At 38.6% G+C, this 24,315-nt stretch overlaps 1 protein-coding gene across 1 annotated transcript in view; it reads left to right on the forward strand.

Moving 5' to 3' along the window:
- The window catches only part of LOC139739312 (uncharacterized), a 96,028-nt gene that overhangs the window by 29,313 nt on the left and 42,400 nt on the right, over positions 1-24,315 (forward strand). The window contains exons 2-11 of the mRNA XM_071649927.1: positions 16,378-16,494; positions 17,925-18,656; positions 19,426-19,863; positions 20,396-20,506; positions 21,039-21,167; positions 21,896-22,018; positions 22,218-22,325; positions 22,662-22,781; positions 23,202-23,324; positions 24,004-24,123. Of these exons, the coding sequence (XP_071506028.1) occupies positions 16,378-16,494; positions 17,925-18,656; positions 19,426-19,863; positions 20,396-20,506; positions 21,039-21,167; positions 21,896-22,018; positions 22,218-22,325; positions 22,662-22,781; positions 23,202-23,324; positions 24,004-24,123 (2,121 nt within the window). The remainder of the gene's footprint in view (positions 1-16,377; positions 16,495-17,924; positions 18,657-19,425; positions 19,864-20,395; positions 20,507-21,038; positions 21,168-21,895; positions 22,019-22,217; positions 22,326-22,661; positions 22,782-23,201; positions 23,325-24,003; positions 24,124-24,315) is intronic.

A 24,315-nucleotide genomic window follows, 5' to 3' on the forward strand; every position in this document is an offset into this window, starting at 1 on the left:
CCTGTTGGTACGAATTACTTGGTTTTTTTGTGTTTTTTTTTTGTGTTTTTACTCATGCGCAAAGTGGAACTCCGAACTGGCTTATAGTCACTGCTCTGGACCGGTCGGAAAAGCCTCCCTCGCACTTTCTAGTTGTAATAGTGTACTGATCATTCCGTCTAATCGACTGTGAATATATCATCATGCAGCTTCTGCAAAATTGGGCAAATTTCTTTGCATTTAACTGCCTCTTCTCACCATCACATGATTTATCTTGCAATTACTGGTAAGTGTACTTTGACTTCTTGGGAAAAAAACAACACCAAACACAGAATGGAATGTATGAAAGAAAATCTAAAAGGGAAGTAACACAGATTGGCTCATATCAATTATGGTTGCATTTTATAATGGGTGTAAGATGCCAAAACATAAAGTAGATAAAAAGATGAGCAGAGGCAGACACAAAGTGTATGCAGGGGGGTATGTGTGTGCAAAGATGCGATATTGAAAGGAATGGGATATGAGAAAGAAGTTCTCATGCACACCCCCCCCCCACTAGTCACATGGTTTCCTACAATGATATGCAATTGAACCAGTGTTAAGCGTTGCGTAAAAAAGTGACGTGATCCCTTTCAAGCGAGATAAAAGTCCGTAGAGTAGGTATAAGACTAGAGCATGGTAAGAGTAAGAAGGTACTAGGCGAACATCTTCTTCTTTCTCCCCACCTCCACCCCCCTCTCTGTCCACCGATGTGAATCACCGGAGAGGACGGTGTGTAGTGGCTCTTGACGTCACAAAGTCATGACTTGGGCCTTGGCGCACTGAAAGCGAAGTCCGTCTGAAAAGGGGGGCACGCTGCTAAGCACAAAGACAAATACATTGTGCCGTTCCCTCTTTACAATGTGAGGTTGTTCTTTTTTACAATCATATCCCTGTTGAATTGTCTTCTGTAAACTCCCTTAGTCACTCTCCCTAAAACCGCCGATGTAACGACAAAGGGCGATCGGGTATTGATGACGTTTGAATGTTGCAGTTGTGTGTCAAGAATGGGAGCCACAGACATGGCAATCATGCATAGCTTTTGGGGACAACCCGATGGGGACCACTCCTTAATCCTTAAAAAAAAGAGTACTTCCCATGATGATGAAAGGTGCAAAATGGTATTGACACCCTAGGGCCAGCTTTCATTTCGTTGATGTTTGCTTAGTTTCCTTGTACCCCATGAAGAAAAGTCGACTTTGATGAAGGTAAAGCGTACACTGTCCACTGTGCATGAGAGGGAAAGTTGAACGGTCAATTACTCGTAGTAGAACTGGTTTTCGGGTTGTATCAAAAATATCTAACTCTAGTCAAACTCATGCATCAATTTCATCCCTTGCAGTCGGGTACGAAGACAAGTGGGTGGTACAAACTTTCTGGCGTAAATGTGTAATATTTCTCTGATATCTTCCCAGTTGCTTCATCTGAAGTTACCCGTCTCATTGTGTTGTACATGTCTGTTCAGGATTCTGAAATATAACTTGATGATATTCATCTGAAATTCGTGAGGTTTTCTGAACTGAGCCGACATATTATGGTATTCATCTAAAGAGAGAAGAAGCCCAATACATTCGGTTTCGTTTGCACAGAATATTGATTCTGAGCACTTGTCTGAACAATATTATAATATGTATACATTTTATCTATGGATATCATTTCGAAAAATGCAATATACCTTGAAAAATGGAAAATGAGAAAAACAACAAACAAACAAATGAGCAAACAAATAGGCACAAACATGTTTTTTCCTCTCCAAACATTCTATCAAATATACTGATTTTTAGATTTCACACCGAAGTTGGAACAGCCATTTTGTTCATGTTCATGTTCTCCGCTCTCGTACGCTGTGAACTATTTATCATATCCCTGTCACCGGCAACGGCATTTTCTCTGAAGTAAAATTATCCCAGCCCTTTTTGTTCCTTAACCCCAAATGATAGTCAGTAAAAGTTTGAAGGCGTTTATCAACAGTTTATTGAGAATGCCATCCCAAAGGGAAAAACAATAAAGAATTCTTGCCTGATCAACATACTCGAAGTCAAATAGTATTTGACTTCAATGTTTCGGTCATATTTTAACAATGCTATAAACATGATAAAGACACGGCTAGCACTGAGAATAAGACAAGATTACTGAGTCAGTAGATGGAGGGGGGGGGGGTGAGAGAAATATATAAAGAGGGAGAGAGAGATGGGAGAGAGAAAGAGAAAGAAAAAGAGGAAGAGATGACATACATTTTTGTATATTGTGCACTAGACTCCTTAACTACTTCGAAAACCCCTCTCCCTCGAGCTCGGTTTAGTGACGGTACAGTAATCTGAAAGTTGTTACGATGTGAAATGTTTTCCGCCATTCTTCGCGATTGGGAAGATCGTTGCCGTTTCAAAGAAGATTTAGGGAATGAAAAGGAAGACAAAAGAAAATAAAAAAAAACAGCTAGGCTCTAGATCAGGTAATCTTCAGTGAAACCCTGTAATCTACCCTGTAATACCACGAGATGCAAGAGGGATAATAGTTTTGGTTGAGATGGGGGATTAAGCTTTTAACTCGCTAGGGAGATGATTAGAAACCATTATGAAATATTAAAGAGCATGAAATGTTATTTTAAGGGGAATTATTCAAAGTTTATTTCGTGAAAATCGGTAAAAAAATGGCTGAGATATCAAAAAACAAAGTAAAACAAAGTGGAGTAATTCCCTGTTACAGCTCTTATGCGAAACTATTATACTGGGATGAAGAAAGATTATGAAGTCGGTATTTTTGTTGCGTTTTCTTGTTTCTTTCCACTTCATTTTGGGGACGTCATATAGCCTAGATACTTGTCGAGTGAGAAAAAAATGACACGGAGTATATTAAAAAAGTACATCATGTTACTCCCGGACCAGATGCACCTAACTATACTACATGTACATGATGTATATCGTCTATCGAATTAGTTGGGAGGAAAGCTAGGGGAAGTACATGCCCACTTGTTGTGTGGGATTCAACATTGTTCAAGGCAGCTCGAAAACGTCTTGCGAACTTAAAGGGGGTGGCTAGTAACTGATCAGTGGGAATCAGTGGGAATGCTGGGGGATGATTGTTCCAATCCTTGTGGGATTCATTTAAGAGTACATTATATATCTATTGTTGTGTGAAAATGATTTGCTTCAGAACGGTCTCATTTTCAAGTAATATGCAGTTTAATGCCCCGTCACTGTACAGGCATGCTAACCTGGAAACATTAAACTGCATATAACTTATATGAGACCATTTTGAAGAAAATAATTTTCACACAGCAATAGATATATAATGTACTCTTGAATGAATCCCACAAGGATTGGAACAATCATCCCCAATCATTCCCACTGATTCCCACTGATCAGTTACTATCCATCCCCTGGGATTGATCATAATCGCTTGATTCGCGTCAACACAGGCAAGAGAGACACTGGCAAAAAAATGCATGCTGAACATTGCTGGGCTTGACACAGTATAACTGGCCAGACAGAAGGCCCCAAATGCGATCCCCGTCGGCAATTTACCATACGCAAATAACAACTCGACAAAAGTCAAAAATAAGTTAACAGCGCGCCCCGTCGCCAAATCGCGCAAAGAGATCCCTACTCCAAATACACGCGCACTCCCAGCTTTTACGAAAGTGACGGCCAATACCTTGCCGGCATGTCTTCCTCTCACCGGTCTATTGTTCCGCTTGAGGAGGACAAAGGAAGGGCAAGAATAGCGGGGGGGGGGGGGGGGGGAGAGAAAATGGTCTTGAAGCACACTTAAGAAGATGTTATACCGCATCACGCGATCAAGAACATTGACGTGGTTTAATACTGCTTAAGGTTTTTCTGATAATAGTCGATTGAGAATTAAACCTACACGCCAGGCTTCTTGAAGTGAGGCTAATTATGACACCGATGGCTTAACGTTAGCATCTAATTAATGTCTCATGAATAACCAGAAATGCCTTTTTTTTCACTATTCACTAATGTACAAGTAGGGTATCTGAAGGCGTCAGATATTGAAACGACACAGCATCTGAAAAAAAAAATCAAACGAAGTCCAATGTACATTCATGAATGATACATAGCAAGGCAGCCTCCACACATACACACTATCACATGGGAGTTTGAATACGAAGAAACTGCCGTTTTCTAGCACTAATGAAGAGTTTTCCCCCCTTTCGAGTTGAGTTCCTCTCGGTTGACATCACTACAGCCAAAACACTGTCGTGACAGTATTGTCCAAGACCCGTGTTTGGCCTAGATCTCGTTTCCCCTCACCGAGAGCGCCTTTTAGCTGGTGGTCCATACAACGACTGCTTTTACCTTGACAAGGACTGAGATATAGATAGAGAAAAGAGGGAGAGAGGGTTTGCTTTGCATTCTCTAGTCGCACATTGTTTATCCCGAACAAACATGAAGACTGAAAAACCACGTCGTTTAGGATTGTCGCTATATTCATGACAGACAGACGTAAATCGTCTGCGGGCCAGTGGGGCTGAATCTCAGCCCTGACGCAACCTCGTGGCGAACCGATGGCGAATATTTCGCATGTTTTTGCACCCCCTTGAATCTACCGTCATATTTCTATAACGACTGTATCATATCAAGACCTCTCTCTAAACCGTAATATTCCCCTTCATGTGAGTCATAATAGGTCGACGACAAAAGGCCCACTCCATTGGAATATCCATGAATGTCTAAGGTATAATGATGGAACATTCACGTGGCACAATCAAACGGAAACTCTGGAGAGTAACTGGAAATGTAGAATTGTCGTGTCTAACTTGAAAACATATACATGTAAGCGAACGCCCGTACACATACTAAATCCTTTAAGATCTACGTACGATAGGACCCAGAGAACTAGTTTCAATGATCGACATTTTCATTGCTGGATCTGTGAACGTTTACCTTGCTTTTTCTATAGTAGTCCCACGTCTATCGGTTAATTTGTCTTAAAGTTATGCCTCTTTTAAAAAAACTATGTGTTAATCTGTCATGTTATTGGGAGAGAATATAAATTTAGTAGACATTCTTAGTGGGGGAAGGGGGAGGAATGAAAAAAAGAGGAGAAGTGTGTGAAAAACAGAAGAAGGGAAAATTAGTGAGGAAACGGGAGGAGAGACAAGTTTTTGTTGGAAAGACAATAAACAGAATATGTTGACGTATAAACTAAAAAAGGAAATTGATAACAATAGAGGGTGAAAAAAGTGTAAAATAATTTTACGGTGTACATTGCAATCGTATTCTCGATCACATGCCAACCTTTTTACTTCAAGGGTCTCGATCTTTCATGTGTACAAACTAGAGCAAAACATCCATTTTAAGGTTAAGAGCACAGAAAGTGCAGACTACTAATCTGTAAAAGGGTGTCTCTGGTTGAAGTTTCTCGGTTGGAATGTCTCTCTAGAACCCCTCCCTCAAGATAGGCAGTTACCTAAGTTTCGAATGGTTCCGAAAGATCGTTATTCCGAAATTCGTTAATCTGAAAATGAAATCTGGTTTGTTATTCCGAAGGTTTGTTCATCCGAACACGAAATAAAGTTCAATATTTCCGAAGGTTCATTACTCCGAAAAATAAAACAAGGGTCGAAAATCCCAAGGTTTGTTAACATCCACCTTCTTTTCGATATCGAATTAACAAACCTTCGAAATAACGAGCCTTATTTTGTGTTCTGAGTTGCGAACCCCCGGAATGACGAACTTATTTCGTTTTCAGATTAAACAAACCCTCGTAATAACGAATATCACGTCGAACAAGAACGGGAGTGTCGGCATACTTTGGTTGAGACTAACTCTTCATCCCAGAACTTGGAGGACATCCCTCATTGGTCCTGCTCGATTTAGCCGCACTTGATATTACGCAATTCTGGTTCCTGTCCTTATGTCCCCGTAAAGACGCCATTGCTGCTCAACTAACGGCTCAGTGATTTAATTGATTTAAAAAGAAGACTGTCGCTCTTGAATGTGAAATTCATCAATACACGAGTCACTATATATACATATGTAATAAGCAATGTAATGATTTGAGACCCTGGGCAAATTATGATTTGCATCATAACTTGTTTGATGGTAGAGTCGGCAAACTCAGCAACGAAATGTGAACTCGAAAAATATTACGCGCTGTTAATGACGTCTGACGAGACAATATCCCTACGGTGCAAAGTCTTAACAGATAAAAGGAGACATTGTCCGTTGAGGATTGCCGGTGGCAAAGTTCAAAGCATTTTAGGCTATATCAGTGTATTTCATGCAAATCATTTTCTATCTACATCCAATGACAGCTGCTACATTATTATTACTATTCCAAATTGCCTAGCTGTTACGAAGTTCCGGTATATAGATGAATCCGACTTCAGATCACTGTAACTTATGGTTGCCATAAGTGTGTGTGTGTGTGTGTGGGGGGGGGGGGGGGGCTTTTAAAGGGGATAGCTAGTTCCTAGTAACTGATCAGCGGGAAGTGGGAATGCTGAGGGATGATTGTTCCAATCCTTGTGGGATTCATTTAAGATAACATTATAAATCTATTGTTGTGTGAAAATTATTTCCTTCAGAATGGTCTAATACTCAAGTAATGTGCAGTTTAAAGGGATCGTATAGCTTTGGTTGAGACCTAATTTCAGGTTTCTAACATATTTTGGTGAGATAATGAGACACCTCTTATGGAATATGAAAGAGATTGTAATTCTTTTAGGAATTTAACATTTATTTGATGAAAATTGGTTTTGAAATGGCCGAGATATCCAAAAAAGAGTGATTCTAATAAAGTGTGGGACCCACACTTTATTACAATCGCTTTGTTTTACTTTGTTTTTGGATGTTTCAGTCATTCCAAACCCGATTTTTATCAAATAAACTTTGAATTCCTCTTAAATGGTATTCTCTTTACTATATCATAAGTGTTTTTTTATCAAATAAACTTTGAATTCCTCTTAAAATGGTATTCTCTTTACTATATCATAATTGTTTTCTTGGTATCTCGCAAAAAAGTTAAAAGCCCAATTCTCATCTCCACCAATACTGTACCCTCCCTTTAATAATTCCAGGTTACCATGCCTGTACAGTGACGGGACATTAAACTGCACATTACTTGAATATGAGACCATCCTGAAGCAAATGATTTCCACCCAACAATAGATGTAATAATGTACTCTTAAATGAATCCCACAAGAATTGGAACAATCAATGCCCAGCATTCCCACTGATTCCCACTGATCAGTTACTAGCCATCCCCTTTAAAGCAATGAGCCAGTTGCGTTGCTCTGTCGGTGCATAAATTGGCATTATGTTAGTTGTTATTGAAGTCCCGGTTAGAAATTACCATAAAAAGAGCACACCTACACAGAACAATATAGTCGTTGAGCCGAATCCCGTATCTATATTATACTGTCCTTCTCTTTTGTTGAAGCGATTTTGATAAAAAAACAAAACAAAAACAAAACAAAACAAAAACTAAAACTTGAGGAATGTCATCTTTTGAAAGCGAGGGACATTTTCCGGACTGCTTTAGTGATACAATATTTACTTCAATTGATTTTCTTCTTACGCTTGTTGTTTTCGTCCAATCTTTTATGTGGACAGACTATTGTTTTTCGGCCACATGCATGTCCCCGTGCTGATGAAGGTCATGTATTATTAATAAACAAAAGGATAAGATATTTTTACAACGTCAGATGACCTAGATAACTTAAAAATAATCCGTTCTCATCACGTGGCTTCCATGTGTTTTCAGGCGCTATGAGTAGCTGCCGGGCATTTTTGAACTACCACCCTTTGTGCCGGTTTTTGATAGGGTATATGGTAATATATACTTTTCCCGTTGTGTTCCACAAACACAGTAGCTTAGTCTTTCCATACAACAGTCTAAACTCTCCATCCACCTGTCCATATCTCTACATACACCCGGTTTAAAACTCCCCTTACGCCTGACCACAAACGCTTCTGAACATGCTAACACCACCGTCTGTAAAATCTTCATACACCAGTCTAAACACGCCTCATACTTGTTTAAAAAGTCTCTATACACCAGTCAAAAACTCACATACACCGGTGTAAAACTCTAAGCCCGTCCTAAAGTCTTCATAATTATCACACCAATTCAATCTATAATTCTTCATACACCAATCTGAAACTATTTGTGTTGTCAGCACAACGTAAAGAACCGTTCTTATGTGCCAAGCAATGTGGTTTATTATTACATGCATTTTTTTTTTTCAACGAAAGGAAATGAGCCCTCCCCCTACATACGTTTAATCCAACTCAACGGTTTCTAATACAGATCATAGGAGACATTGTTTGCGCCGGTGTGCGCCTCGTTTTCAAAATCTCAGAGAGTTTGTCGATCTTTTTTCTCTCCTCACCCGAGTAACTATACGTTATTGATAGCCTTGATGAAAGATTAAAGGATTAATTCAAAACCATAATGACGAAATTGATTCGACTAAATTCAAAGAAGCACTCTAATTGTTTGCGCTGCGCAATCAGAAAAATTGCTGAGGAAAGAATATGATATGATCATTGTGACAAATCTTGACAAGGAATGTCGCATGATGACTGCTGGATTAGTTAAAGTTTTTCGATCCTTGGTCTTCTTCAGCTTTGTTGTCCTTAGACAAACATGACATAATACAGAAATGAACATAAAATGACGTAGGACAACCAGATTACACATGAATATGTTTGACATTTTTTGCAAACATAATTCTATAATGGAAGAATAATTATGTAATGTCAAGTAGAAATATATGAAAACAAAATCATAGTTGAGTACATAGTTCCATGCAGATATGTATGCTACTTTTTTATTACAGGTTAATTCTTTGGGGTTTTTCTTATTTTTTTGGTTGCTAATATCATTTCTCTTACTGGGCCATCGCCTAGAAACTTTGGGAAGTGTGTGCAGATAGTCCATTCCTGATACTTTATATCAAGCAATCTTTACCGAGGAGAGTAAAACATGGTGAAATATTATGTGTGGACTATAGTATTGACAGAGTGCGGCATACGCTGTGCCAGTTATATTTAACACAAAACAAAGGTCCAGACGACAGCCTCACATATACCCCACGTGATATCCTAATGGAGACCATGCATTGGACGTTCCAGACAGGCAACTGTTTTGTTCTTTTAAAGTGAAGTACTGGATGCGTAGAAGGAAATAACCATGAGATCCAAAGCTTTAAAGGGGAATTGAGACCCCAAATTTTTTAGATACACGTGAATATAGAGTGAATGCAATGATTTCAGTAGAAGACATCAACGAAGTTTGAGAAAAATCGGACGATCCATTGAAATGCTATGAATATTCCAAGTTCCTGTGTAGCCATCGCCGGATGAGAAGACTACTGCATGCAGTTCGTGACGTCACGGATAGAAAAAAGATGTAGATAAGATATGATAAGAATTCACAAATTCCCTGCATTCCCTCTATTCAGCCGCAGTAACATCCACATCCACGTTAAACCCAACCATTCGAAATCCTTTACAGTTTTCCTTTAATGTTAAGTTACACTTTGTGGATGAAGCTCGCTGTACGCAGAGCAACAAAGCACTCACAACTATCCTAAACACGGCATCTAATAAACTAAAACAAAAGGGGAAAATCATTAGTAAAATAATTCTATTCGCTCTAGAACCCACTTCTGATATCAATAAATGTATAATGCATCATTACTGTTCTTCCAATTATTGTTCATCAATGTCTGTTCTTGTTTAAATATAAACGATGCACCGACAGGCAGAACTTGTTATAACGTTATGAAATGAATACATGCAGTCACTCTAAATATGCTTATCCCCCAAATGTCAAGTTTATGAAGAGCCATGGAAAGGTGAGTTAAAAATCAGAACTTCACAAGCATAAGTGGAAACGATTTTAAAAGTTTGTTTCTGTAACCAAAAAATCATTTTATCTTTGTTAATTGCATTCATAATCAAGTTCAAGAGTAATTTGAATAAATTAACTGAAATCATTATCCATGTAAAAAGGTCAAAGTGAACTATAGCTGATTGAAGGTGGATTGACTCTATGGTAGCTCGATTATCACATACATCTGTAAATGCACACACACACACACACACACACACACACACATACTTTGGTGTAATCATCTAATGTATGTGAATTGAGCACACAGTCGGTCTCTTTGAGACTGATGAGTATGAAACAAAGCGAAAAAGTTTCAAAAGTTTCAAACTCAGATACTTAACTGCGGTGCATGAGGGGCGGGGTCATTCTTTCAATTCTTGATATCACCTATACGTGTATATTCATACATTATGTACATTGGTGCGATTCCTACTTTATTTGTAACCTTTTAATCTATCGTCTTACTAGCAGCATGCTTTTGATACTTTTGTCCTTTCAAAAAATGGAAATTCTCATCAAAAGGTCTTTGTTTGGAGTATAATGGCGCCTTCAAGTATGACATCAATAATAAGAGCGTGATATCTGATAAAATTCAACATGAGATATCATAGATAGGAGAGGTGGATTTCACGTATCGTTATTAATTGTGTCCTCAAGAAATAAGCCTCTGGAAAAAGGATGAAATTAAAAGCATTCAAACCTGCAAGGTGAATTGCAAGTGATCGTGGATATACATAAAAGTGTTCAATTATTTTTATACATTAATTTTGAAAAAAAAGAATGCATTGTGGGCAGCCACCGTGTAACCCGTCGTGAAAAAAAAAAAATCAAAAGCTATTTAACTTATATGAAAAGGATAAAAAGAGATAAAAACATGACGGGTGTTTAGAGATTTCGACTTTTCAAAAACATAGCAAATCCAAATGGTAAACATGGAAACAGCATTTACGACTTCCTTGCGCACCCGACAGACTCCAAGATCTACAGTTTATCTTGGTGATGTAACTACAAACTTTTCATTTTGTCCAGTCCTTTAAGAATGACGTGTATAATCTAAATACTTCGAATATTATGCAGATACGCAAGAATGTTGAAATATCAATGTATATATACATCATATGATATATCAGATATATATATATATATATATATATGTACAAACATATCACAGACATGTTATTATGGTTGCGAAAAGACTAGGACATATTTTGTAAACGACAAATATGTGACATGGCTTAGGCAAATATTCTAATGTCATTCAAACTGCGGAAATTAAACATTTCTAATTGCTGTCATCAAATACCACGATAATTATGTCGTGGTATTGCGTCAGAACTGTAAGGTGTATCTATCATTTGCGTTGCTATGTTCTATTTGTGTAGCTGTAGCACATATTGTGAATTGAGTCTGATTTTGAAAAGGTTTAAACAGACAAACGTGTACAGGAAAATATCAAGAGACCTGGTGAATATAGTTTTACTTTATTTCAAAGATACCAATACATAAAGACAAAATGTAAAGTTTCAATAAACTGGATTAATCAGAAATTTTAGAAAACATATACGGCTGTTTTGTTTCAGTTTAATACTTTTTTTTTTTTACTTCAGATGGAGGACTTTTTGTTAATACACTACTTATAAAATTGTTTATTCATAATTAAGTAAGAATAAGGTGTCGTCAACTTGATAGGTAAAATGGAACAGTCTGTACAATATGATAAGCAAATATTGCTTCATTCGCACGAGGCCACTGTTTGATGGACTCTTTAAGTATACTTCGTGCTTATAGATTACGAGCAGAGTATATAGCCCCCCTGTGAGAAGTAGAAAATCCCGTGCACTCGATTGCAGTTTATGAGAACAAGATAATAATGGTCATCCACACACTATGAGCAGGCGAACTTCTCGAATGGGACCAACGAGCAAAGGAAAGTGGCGGATAAATGCATTCCCCCCCTAAAGGCCATTCAATGGAAGCTTGATAATGGGTGTGGTTCCCTGTTTACCCGCTGAGCCTATTTGCTCAAGCCCAAATAGCCTGTGTCCCAACGATAATGCAGATTCGCGCCGATGGCGGAAGGGTGGCCGATGGCACCTAAAGCCATCGGGGCGCCAGTACTTCTTCGTGTTCCAATGTGTTTCTTACCGTCTACATGACATTTTGTATTCTCCTTGGATGATCGTATTTTACGTTAATGTCTGTAAAGTGATACAACTATACAAATAGCAATAACACATACTAGTATTCCTCAGTTATCCCACTCGTCCTATCCAATATCGCACATGCAATAGGTGATTCGTCACAATCAATCGTTAAAGAAAGAGGCGTAATGGAAATTATGTCTCCATGACTATGCATTTTCGTTAGGAAAAGGATATTCGTCTACATAAGTGATTTTTATCTATTTTTGCTACTGTTGAAATAGTGACTAGTAAAGTCACATGAGATTAGGTAACTTGTCAACCTTTCCTACACCTGAAACCTAAGCATATAAATATATAAAATCCTCAAGAGGAACCCGACCCAAACCCAAAGAGCAATGTGGATCGAGTAAAAGCAGTAACATTGGTAGAACACATCAGTGAAAGTTTGAGGAAAATCGGACAATCGATGCAAAAGTTATGAATTTCTAAAGTTTTGGTGCTGGAACCGCTGGATGAGGAGACTACTAGAGGTTATGACGTATGAGTGGACAATAATATAAAGAAAATACAAAAGGAATTCCACAAAAATTCACTTTTCTAGCAAAATGAAAGAGTACTTGACTAGCCGCTCTTAGAAAGCAGGGGGAATGAAAGTGCTACCCCTAACATGTCACTATCAAGTTGATGGAATATGTAATTTTCATGAAAAATTAATTTTCATTGAATTCCCTTTATATTTTCTTTATATTGTAGTCCACTCATACGTCATAACCTCTAGTAGTCTCCTTACCCAGCAGTTCCAACACCAACACTTTAAAAATTCATAAATTTTGCATCGATTGCCCAATTTTCCTCAAACTTTCACTGATGTGTTCTCCTGATATTACTGCTTTCACTCAATCCACATTGCTCTTTGGGTTTACGTTCCCTTTAAGCGAAGAAAATCAAATTTTGTTCATCCGTCTAACATGCTTCACGTGTTCACCATCAATTTACTCACACGCAGCTTTTATGGATGTCTTTTTGAATTTGTCTACCTTCGTGCAGTTTTGCTATGACCATTTTTTTAAAAGTATTTGCGGCAAACGTTCCTTTCTGAAAATGTCGCATGCCATGTTTGTCTTTTTCTCGCCTTTGTTCAGTGCGCATCCATCGGAGGGATAATTCAGCACTGGACAAAATATGCTGACATAACCTAGTTTCTTCTTTGATGATAATCCCATGCATCAAAGAGCCTATTTACCATTATCGTACGCTCGTATCTGCTCGAAATTACATCTTTTCAACCTTACGCCGTGCTACTAAATGTAATCATACCCCTTTCAAATAAGATGGAATGTGTTTTCTTGATCCTCAGGCGCATTTCATCACCTGATTTGCATATTACATAAGATGGAGATTTGATGTATACTCCTGTGCGTCCCAATACACCATGAGCAGATGAGAAGATACTGTTCCTTAAATCTGATATGCGATATTATCAAATTATAACTTATGTCCGACTTGTCTTTTGATTTCTGAGTTGTTCTTGCATTTTGATGCAGCGGAATCCTCTTCCATTTATCTCTCTAGAACACATTTGTCATCAATCAATTATCATATTCATTATTTTTTTTTTAAACTGTCATTCCATATATCATGTGCGTTCTAACACACGGTGAGAAGATACTGTTCCTTCTGATGTGCGATATTATCAAATTATAACTTATGTTCGACTTGTCTTTTGATTTCTGAGTTGTTCTTGTTTTTTTGATGCGGCAGAATCCTCTTCCCTTCATCTCTCTAGAACACACTTGTCATCAATTAATTGTCTTATTCATTTATTTTCTTAAACTTTCATTCCATTCGTTATCCATTGCACAAATTTAATTATTCCAGACCGTGGTAATCTTTGGAACAATATTTTTTGAGATGATAAGAATGCAACAAATGAGATTACACCGTGTATTACGCACAAAACATTACTGAACTCTATCGACTAATCAATGTAACAGCATTATCTGTTCTGTAAGCGTACCTTCGTATACAATTCTGTTTAGGTTGTAGTTGTTTTTTGGTTTCCCCTTTTCTTAGAAATCAGAAATGAATATCAGGAAATGAAGCTGACGATTTTTTGTACATTTTTATTTTAAATGGTATGAACGTAATAAAATTAGGTGGTGAAGTCAAAAGTCCCAAATTGTGGAAGTGCCTTCCAAAAGAACACGAGTCGTGACGGATGTTGAGAAGCCTATAGAAGGACACGTTAAATCTTGCGAGTGATGAATCTGTTTTGTGAGAGAAGTCCTAGGCATGAAGATTTATTCCTTGTATCCTGGGATTTTCACAAGAGGATCTATCACCTTATGTAACGAGCCGTTCCTGAATTGTAACGGTCAGGGTTGTTAAAAAGGGAAAGAATGCCCACCAACAATGGCACCACAGAACTACTGGTTGACCACACCCTAAATCCATTGATTGCCTTCACCGGGTCATCAAGCGCACGATTGTTGGAGAGGAAAGGTTGAAGCGAAACGTATGAACAGATGGCTTATATCTCCAAACCGTATTTGGTCCTCGTTCGTGGGCGTTTAAGAACTTGACAGCCTACCTCGAGAAGGGCCACACCCATTTCCTTTTCTTTCTTGAAAGAAACAACAACAACAACATAAATATCATAGTGTAATATCCTGAAAATTGAGACATTGCTTTAGTTTATGTAGCAATACCTCACTTTATGACATAATGAAAACCTCGCTGAGGATTATAGAGTAGAACCTCAAGTGACAACATTCATCGACAATTGACCATAAAGAGTATTGATTTGGTTACAGACTTTCTCTAAATGAAAATACCTCACCTAACAACATATATTGATTACTGACCGAACCTAGTCTCGGTCTTGATTGAACATTAATCGGCATAGGCAGTATTGATTTGAGTAGGTACAAGCATTCTCTCAATGACGGTAACAACAGTGATTGTCACCATTAGCCAAAGTAGGCACATAAGGAGGAAGCGGTTAGTACATGATATATTGCATTAGATAAATAATACTTGACCCCCAGAAATATATATATATATATATATATATATATATATATATATATATATATATATATATATATATATATACAGCTCTGAGAAGTGAAGAGGTTTCATAAATGATCCGGTTTTGTTGGAAGAACCGATCAAATGATAAAGATCACAAGCTGTGAGCTGCCTAACTTTCTTTTTTTAATGAACCATCATAATGATATACTTATAATTCCATCATACAATACTGAAGACCAACTATAAAGTCTTCGTTACGTACTTTCGTCGTCACACACAAAATGTTTCCTCATTTGTAAGGAAGTAGTAGAACGCGTGCGCGTTTTGACCTTTAGGTACACTGAAACAGACTCTTAGAAAGAAAAAGCAGTATTGCCACCACCACGGTTTCTCTGATAAAGAAATATGTGATAATTGAACAAACGTATATACTGCTAATAAATTCTTAACCGAGTGAAAATGGTATGATTATCAATCACAGTTGGGCAGAAGCTAAGAATGTAATACTCGTCAGAATTACACTGGCAACTCATTTGCATTTTGTTTCTTGTCTTTGAACAGTATTCGTTTAAGAGGCGCATTCCTGAAGATATGTTCAAAGCGTCCAGCAAATCTGATGGCAACGAAATAAAAAAAAAAATCTTGATCTTTAATCTCTCCGACTTTAGATAGAGATCTTTTATCATCACCAAACATCGCAATGCAATGAAAGCCAAGTTTAAGGGGATATTCCATACGTTTGATATGTTACTAGTATCACGTCATGGATACATAAATCTATAATGTCGTGATTAAATTGGTGGAATTATTGTGGTCTCCAGAGTAGGTAAACCAATACTTTCAAAATCCAAAACATAATACACTCCATGATACAATGAACAATAAAGACATAGGCAATAGGAGGTTCACGTATTCCAATAACGTATATCAATGTAATTCCTGTACAATACCACTTGTTTAACAACTTCCCCTTTGGAGAACTATAATATGCATAGAACTTACTGCATGCATGTTTCTATTTTGTGTGCTCTGTTTCATTTAGCACATTATCTGAGGTTTCTATGTCATTATCCTTGTTCACTCTGATTTGTTATGTATTTTTAACAAGCTATTATTCGTTACCCAAGTCATTGTAATTTCTGAAACTCTGCACCCAGCATAATCAATTCGTAGATGTTAATGATTATGCAAATGATGGAAATCACCTGAAAATTTTAATATGATACATGTGCAGTATGTTTGCATGTAGACTTACTTGACGCTGCATTCACTTTATTTTCATAACCAACGTTCTTTGTTTTCTTTCCCTCCTTTGCAGTTGGGTCAGCTGACAGATTACCGTCATCATCGTCGTCGACGTCGAGTTCGACGCAAAACTCTGCATCGCAGAATGGGGCATCAGCAATACATAGTTCAACTCATTTATTATATGAAGGTAGGACTGCGATCCATTTGCTCATTTCAAATTCTAACTTTGTACATAATTGTTCGTATCAGAAAGAATCGTATGTGTTTATGTACGTTTTCAAACGAGTACATTAACGACCTAGAGAACGACAAAAGTAAAAGCAAACAAAAGTAAAAGCAAAAACAAAAGCAAAAGCAAAAGCAAAAGCTAAAGATGGAATAACAATGAGAATATAACCTGAACGGATAGCATACATCTAGGCAGTTGGATATTTGACTTGAGTGTTCGCTAGCTTTCTGCATTCTGTGGTTTGTAATGACGCAGAAAAAAAAAATCAAATCACTATGACCGCCTACGAAATTCTACATGAGACACAGAACGTCTGTATTCTTTGAATACCGATGAAATAATGTTGTCGACTCACAACTCTGATATTAGCCATATTCACATATACAGCATAGCGGGGTAACGATCGTGATCCATATCTCTCTTTTTTTTTTTTTTTTTTGCTTTTGTAAGCGTTCACAAGGATAAAAAAGAGGGATACAGTCATGATCCAAAATTCGAGATTTGTAAATCCCATTAATTTGATCAAACAAGAAGTTATAGTCTATTGCATTGTTGCGAGAAAAGCAAGAATCTTTTTGCACTGAACAGCATAAGATTGTTTTCTTTTTATTCTTTTATCACGTATTTCATTCACGGATTCTACACGGAGTTCGCAGTGTGCGCCTGCAGCTCTAGACTCCATTATCTAATACGTACAGGACAATTGTACTCCCGTGCCAAGTGCATGTTTTTTCCATTCTTTTGCTTAAATTTCCCCCACTCTGACTTGACATCTTGATGTTTTTGTGTTCAAACCAGCTCAATATTCTGCCAACACATACACATACCCCTTAAAGGGTGTGTACAGTTCTGGTCGAGGTGAGGATTTAGCTTTTTAACATTTTGAGAGATATTCAGAAACAACACTATAAGATGTCAAAGAGCATGCAATTCTAAGGAGTATCAAAAGTTTATTTGATGAAAATCGGTTTTGAAATGGCTGAGATATCCAAAAACAAGGTGAAACAAAGAGATCCTAATAAAAGGCGTGGCCTGTAGTCTTTAATCATTATCACTTTTGTGGATATCTCAGGTATTTGAAAACCAATTTTCATCATATAAAAGTTGAACCCTTCATAAATTTACATGCTCTTTCATATTTCACGAGAGATTTCTCATTATCTCACTTAGGAATGCTCAAAACATGAATCCCCACCTCAACCAGTACTGTACAGTCCCTTTAAAATAAATCTGATATTGGTTTTGGTATGCGAGGGGAGGAAATAATGGGAGTGTCTTGATCCTTTGTCTTTTTGTCCTATACTTCTTGTTCTCCGCTAATCTTCTCGATTGTAAACCTAGATTTTACGACATTTTTCATGCTTTTATTGATTTACTTTTGGACACAGAAAATTTGCTTTCACATGCTGCTGTGGCGACATCAAATTCACAAAAGGATACCTTAAAAAGGACAGATGATGCCACTTTAGAATTGTTAGATGATTTTACTGCAAGAAAAGATGTTATACCGTCATCAAGAGAATCTGAAATTGGACGTCGGAAAGAGGCGTTGAACGTTGCGAAGACGGAAGCCCCGTCCTCAGGCAGGACGCATGTCACTGAGGCGGACTTACAAGCAGCGTTCGGAACAACGCTAGGGGATGAAGCTTTAACAGAAATCAGTGTAAATTCGCTTCACCGAACCTCGACAGTAGCGCCAGATTCATTAACCCAGGTAAACCAGCAGAATATATTGCCAACCACCGCGTCGCCGGGTGAGACGCTGACCGAAACGCGGACAAACCGACCGCCGGAAATTACAACGCCGGGCGCTGACACACTGACGGTGTCGGCCGCAACAACCGCGTCTGACGCGTCGCAACCGCTAACGGAAACGGCGCCAAAATCCTCCACCGCGTCGTCATACAGCGACGGTCATTTTACAACCGGTGATTTACACACGGGCTCGTCCACTGAAAAGACGACGGAAGCGGAATCCGTTACGTTGGCTGATCGCACGGATAGCACACACCGGGAAGGGGACTTTAGGATACCTTCAACAAAAGTCGCTCCGGAGGAAATTACAACAGAAAGCAGAATTCACGTCGGTCAGGATGGGTTATTTCAGTCAAACCAAGCCGGTAAGTATTTGTCGAACTCACTTGCAATGTGGCAAATGCAGGAAAATGAGTATCAAACCATAGTCAAATCATATATTTCTTCCTCCTGTATTAAAACTTACTTTCTATTAACGAGTTAAGCTTTTCCTGGGGGCATTTCATGAGGCGTTTCGTAAGTTGTTTTTTTTTTTTATTAGTGCAAGAATGAGCAAAGAAAGTGGGATTCAATGGAATTATCTTTGGGGCAAACTGTTAGAAGTTATTGAAATCCTTGCATCTGATCGACTCAGAGCAAATTTGTCAGACAAATTGGTCGGACAAGAAGCTTCATGAAATGCCCCCAGAAGAACATCTCAAATTTGGGTGCACATTGATCGATATTGTTGTCATTAATATTGACTTTTTACCATTAGTTTTGTAACCACCATTACAATTATCATTATCATAGTTATCAACAGAATTACTGTTATCGTCGGCACTATCTGTACCATTATGTCTTATTGATATGGTAAATAACGCTTTGAACAGTAAAACGGACGGTCCACAATCAAACTCCAGCCAACATGACATTTGATCTACTGTGTTCATGTTAATTCAAGTACGTGCATGAATACTTGGAAAGTGGGGGATATTACATGACAGGGACAAGCGGATGAAAAATGCTTGCACCACAGAATTTTCCATGTGTATAGGAAATGAGCAAGCAATTAACCATCATACGTAGCTTTATGAAAGACACTGTATTTGCAAGCCATGTTCTGAGTTTTGTTTTGAATGCTAACTTCCACAGATTTTGCCTCAACGGCAATGCCAGTGAATCTCGCTACAGCCGGCGGGAATTACGTAGAGGCACCAGTTGAAGACACAGCTGACGTCGACCATGAAAGCGACAGTTCCGATACCGATGATGAACCGCTTCACGACTCGCCTCCGCCGACGGAGCTGCCAAGCGAGACCGACCACTTGGTCGCCCTTCCCGAACGCCAGGGCGCCGCGACCGAAGCACCGAAGGATGGACCGGAAGAGACTTCCAACAAGCGAACTACGGATGCCGCTCCCAGACAGACGTCTGAGGAGAGGCGGGATGATTCGATCACAACGGACGAGACAAAGAACTTCGTATCCATGACAACCGTCGAGACGACAACCTCTCTTCCAGAAAGAACAGAAGATTCGGAAAGTGTCACACAGAAGAATCCTGACGTCACAACTCCAGAGACATTGGAAGGTAGGACGGCAAACTTTGTAACGAGAGAGAAAGAGAGAAAGGGGGGACAGATGAGTTTGAGAGTCGAGATGGAGAGAGGGAAAGAAGTGAAAGATGCGTTTGACCGTGAGATTCATGTATAGAATGATATGGGTGAAGCTTTCATTATTATTACCAGTTTTTGTCTGTATGTTTTCCATGTTCATAGGTAATACAACTTGATCACCTCAAATTTAACGTATTTAACCTTAAATCTAACCTTAAACGTATTTTGATAAATCTTTAAAACTGTCACAAAGCAACATAAAATCATTTTGAGTGTTTTGAATGACGCACAATGTTTTGTACGCAATCTGCAAACTGAATGTTCTTGATTGAACATAGAATAAGTTATCTAGAAGAAAAAAGTGGGTGAGAGAGAGAGAGAGAGATAGAGAGAGAAAGAGAGAGAAAAAAATGATGTCGAACAGTGAGTTAATTTAGTATTGTTTATCGTGTATATATCGTAAACAACTCCTATATCAATCTTTGATCACTGTTACCATGGTTACAGAAAAGGAAACTGGTTTCTTTCGATGCACGGATGGAACGATCATCGCTATCGAATCGCTCTGCGATCGAAAGGGAGACTGCCCCGATTTCTCGGACGAAGACATGTGTGATCGTAAGAGCAGACAAGAATGATACTATTCATGAATTTACGCATTAGCACACACACACACACACACACACACACACACACAAACATAGTTAAGAAGATTATGCCAGTTTATGAGCGACTATTGTTCGTTTCATCATTTACTTGATCTCCGTTAAAACTCCTTTTCTCTCGTTTCCAAAAAAACTTTATTGCTACGTCAGCCTTGATGGTCGAGTTGGCTATTCACGATGACGTCTATTCAAAAAGATTTAATAATTGATATGACTTCTATTGGTTGGGTCACTTTGGTATTTTGTTAAAGAGATCGGATCGTTCTATTTCCTACGAATGCAAAATAAATGAATGGAACAGTCTCTTGGAAACCAATCCAAAAATCCTGCCATAATCTTTCAAAAACCTTTATAGCCAAGAGAAAGATAATTCGATTGACTCTTTGTTGTAGTAGCGTCATGATGTTTGTTTTGGATTTTGTTGTTGATTTGTGAAGGCTTTTTGTGCTCATTTCTTTTTGTTCTCTGTTGTTTTTCCTTCGCAGCCGAGGAGAAAGCCAACCTAACGGAACAAATCCACAGACCCACCTCTTTGTGGAATGAGGAAAAGAAAGAGGGAGCAAATGAGGAAATTATATCTCTGGACGGCGAATCAGATACACAAGCAGTGGAACGTAGGCATATTCATAATTATTTTCAGATTTTTATTATGACTGAGATGACATATTGTAAAAGGAACTTAATACAATAATTACAAGAAATACTCTCTTAAAATGTATCAACGGTGTCAATTCAGCGAAGTTTTTCTTTGACTCTCTCACATGCCAACCAAACCTACAAGTGAAGGGAAGTGACATGTATTGAATTACCAGGGAAAGGACTGGAACTTCCTTCATTGCAATATTTGAACTTTGGTTAAAGACCCGCGGAGGATACCTGGGGGTTAGAAGGCTGGGCAGCTCAGCTCTATTCGAGAATCCCTGTAATGAAATGTGTACAACTTTATCGCTGATCTCTATGTATTAGTGCGAGCACGGCCGAAGAATCGGGTGAATGTCATGAGACCGACACCCACGAGTCATGCAGCCCACGAGTCATACAGCCCACGAGTCATACAGCCCACGAGTCATATAGCCCATGAGTCATACAGCTCATAAGTCCTACAGCCAACGATTCGTACAGCGCTTGAGTTCGACACTAAGCAAAGCAGGCCCGCGAGACCAACACATCAAGCAATGTCGACTCCAGGGCTGTCTTTGCCTAGTGTCGAGCTTAAAGACTCCCAACTTTGAAAACCATGATTGTCATTTGTACAGAGAGCCTACAGCGATATAGTAGTGGCAGGGTTTACCACAATGTGATGCCTCAGTGATTTTATTTTTTGTTGTTACGATTTATACAGAGAGTCACACCGAAGCTCCGGCGATGTTCACCTGTCTGGGAGACGGTTCCACCATTCCCTGGTCAGCGGTTTGTGACAAGCGAGGCGACTGCGACGATTACTCCGACGAGTACGACTGCGATGGTATGTCACGTCAAGCATATAACCTTAAATGAGACAAGCGTGAGGACAGGTCATTCCCCTACATTGAATGTACTTAGGCCTAAATAATGCATGTTTGCTTTTCTTTTTCTGTAAAATGTGTGTATTATGTGGTCTGTATAGACAATGCGTGAATGTATTTTTGTCTGTAAATGATTACTGATGCCCTTTTCATTTCCAGGGAGTAAGCACGTGACCACTGATGCCACCACAACCACAGAATCGTCGGCGAAGTCGTGGACGATGAGACCAAAGCTTGACCTTTCTCCAAAGATCGAAGTGCTAGACGGTGAGTACCAATCGTTTACAGCGACATAGGGTCCTACTAGTGGAACATGAACGAGAGAGTGTATCAAGAGAAACAATCCCATAATGTATGGCAGCAATCGCTGATTCCCGGACTACAAACAGCCGCGGTCACAAAATCTGATCATTCATGACACAGGTTGAACGTAAATCATACAGTCTGCTTACGTAATGGAGCATGATCTCGTGCACGAATGAATTTTGAAGTACACGATAATGACGATAATGACAATTTTGGGGGAAAAGGGGTGGGGCCGCACTGCACATGAAGCGTGTGTTGATTGCAATGTATTCTTGTTTTTCTTTCTCCATCTCGTAGAGGAAGACGAGATCGAGGAACTGTTCCGATGTCTGGACGGCAGCGCCGTGGTGCCCATGTCGGCCGTGTGCGACAAGAAGTGGGACTGCCTCGACTTCTCTGACGAAGACGAATGCGATGGTAAGATCAGGACGATGGTCACGACATTGAGCATTGAAGTGTCACCAGATAACCAACGATTTTTTTTTTTTTTGCAAGCACAACAACTATCCCTTGGTCAAAATGTAGACGGAAAATTGTGTTGTTTCAATGGAATGATCTTTGTATATGAACTTTCCTTGAAGAAATGTTAATGGTTACAACGAAATGAATAATAATCGGACGTGTTAAAGAACATATATAATATTTTATGATCATGATGATATCAAACACCTTTTTCCATTGAGTGTGTTGAGTGATATTCCTGTAATTTTTGATTGAGGCTTGTTATTAATTATTTTCCATTCTGTGTTGAGTTAGTCTTTTTTTTTTAATTTGTGCTTGTTATTCACTTGAAAATTGCGTCATTCTGTCCATGTGTTTGTTTTTCTTTCTCCTCAGCAAAAGGAAAGCTGAACATCACGAAGCCCGCCAAACAAAAACCTTCGATGTCTTGGGCGAAAACGGAATCAAGATTGCCCCTACCCGGCAGAGAAACAAATATGATCATTGAAGAAGTATCAGGTAATAGAGATGATATTTCTTTAAAACGATGCACATTTAATAGTTTGCTACATTCTTCCCTGGATCTCCACGTTAGATTGGGCTCTCTTGCAGTATATCAATCATAAGCTTAGGGCAATTTGCCAAATGTTTTGAAAACAAGGGCGATTATACGCGTCATTTGATGTAGGTTGTGTGGGTACCTTAATGGAGGTCGGTAAAAAGGAAGTGCTTTATAATTGGACTATCCCTTTGTTTGATTGTCCTTATATTCATGTTGCTGGAAATTTTCGTTATGCTTGACTGACTGTGATTCGTATTTATGGGTCAATTGGTATTTGTAGAAGGGTGTTGACCATGTTGACAGTGATGTGATAGCGTAACTCATGTGTACATAATATGAAGAGTTTAATTGCATAATGGATTAAGCGCCATTTCTAAACATTTCAAAGTAAGCCTATCATCAAAAAGAGCAAAATAAGACCTTTTCAGTGATTCATCATTTGTAACATAACAATGAATATTCTTGAAGTTATGATTAAAATTATCCAATACTTTATTTATTTCTTCTATGTTTTATAGAAGCTTGAATATCTCAAATCAACACGAATGGAATTGACTCCTTTTGCAATGAAACTCTCCATATGGCGCATTTGAACATGTAGTCACCTGTGTACTTGCTTCGTTTTGCCACTCACAGAGGCTAAGGGGAGCTTGCCGGAGTACTGGCGGTGCGAGAACGGAAACTACATCTTCATCAGTTCCGTTTGCGACAAGAAGGATGACTGTGGTGATTTTTCTGACGAAGATGACTGCATAGGTAAGGTTAACCTGGAATTAAAGATTCAACAAATTATAATAAACGAGGCAACTCCTTTATATTGGACATCATTTCCATGTTGACGAAGATAACTGCATAGGTAAGGTTAACATGGAATTAAAGATTCAACAAATTATGATAAACGAGGCAACTCCTTCATATTGGACATCATTTCAATGTTTGCTCGATATC

The sequence above is a fragment of the Diadema antillarum genome, unplaced genomic scaffold, assembly GCF_040938485.1.
Source record: "Diadema antillarum isolate AM-2024a unplaced genomic scaffold, OU_Dant_1.0 seq00000793_RagTag, whole genome shotgun sequence".
NCBI lineage: Eukaryota > Metazoa > Echinodermata > Echinoidea > Diadematoida > Diadematidae > Diadema > Diadema antillarum.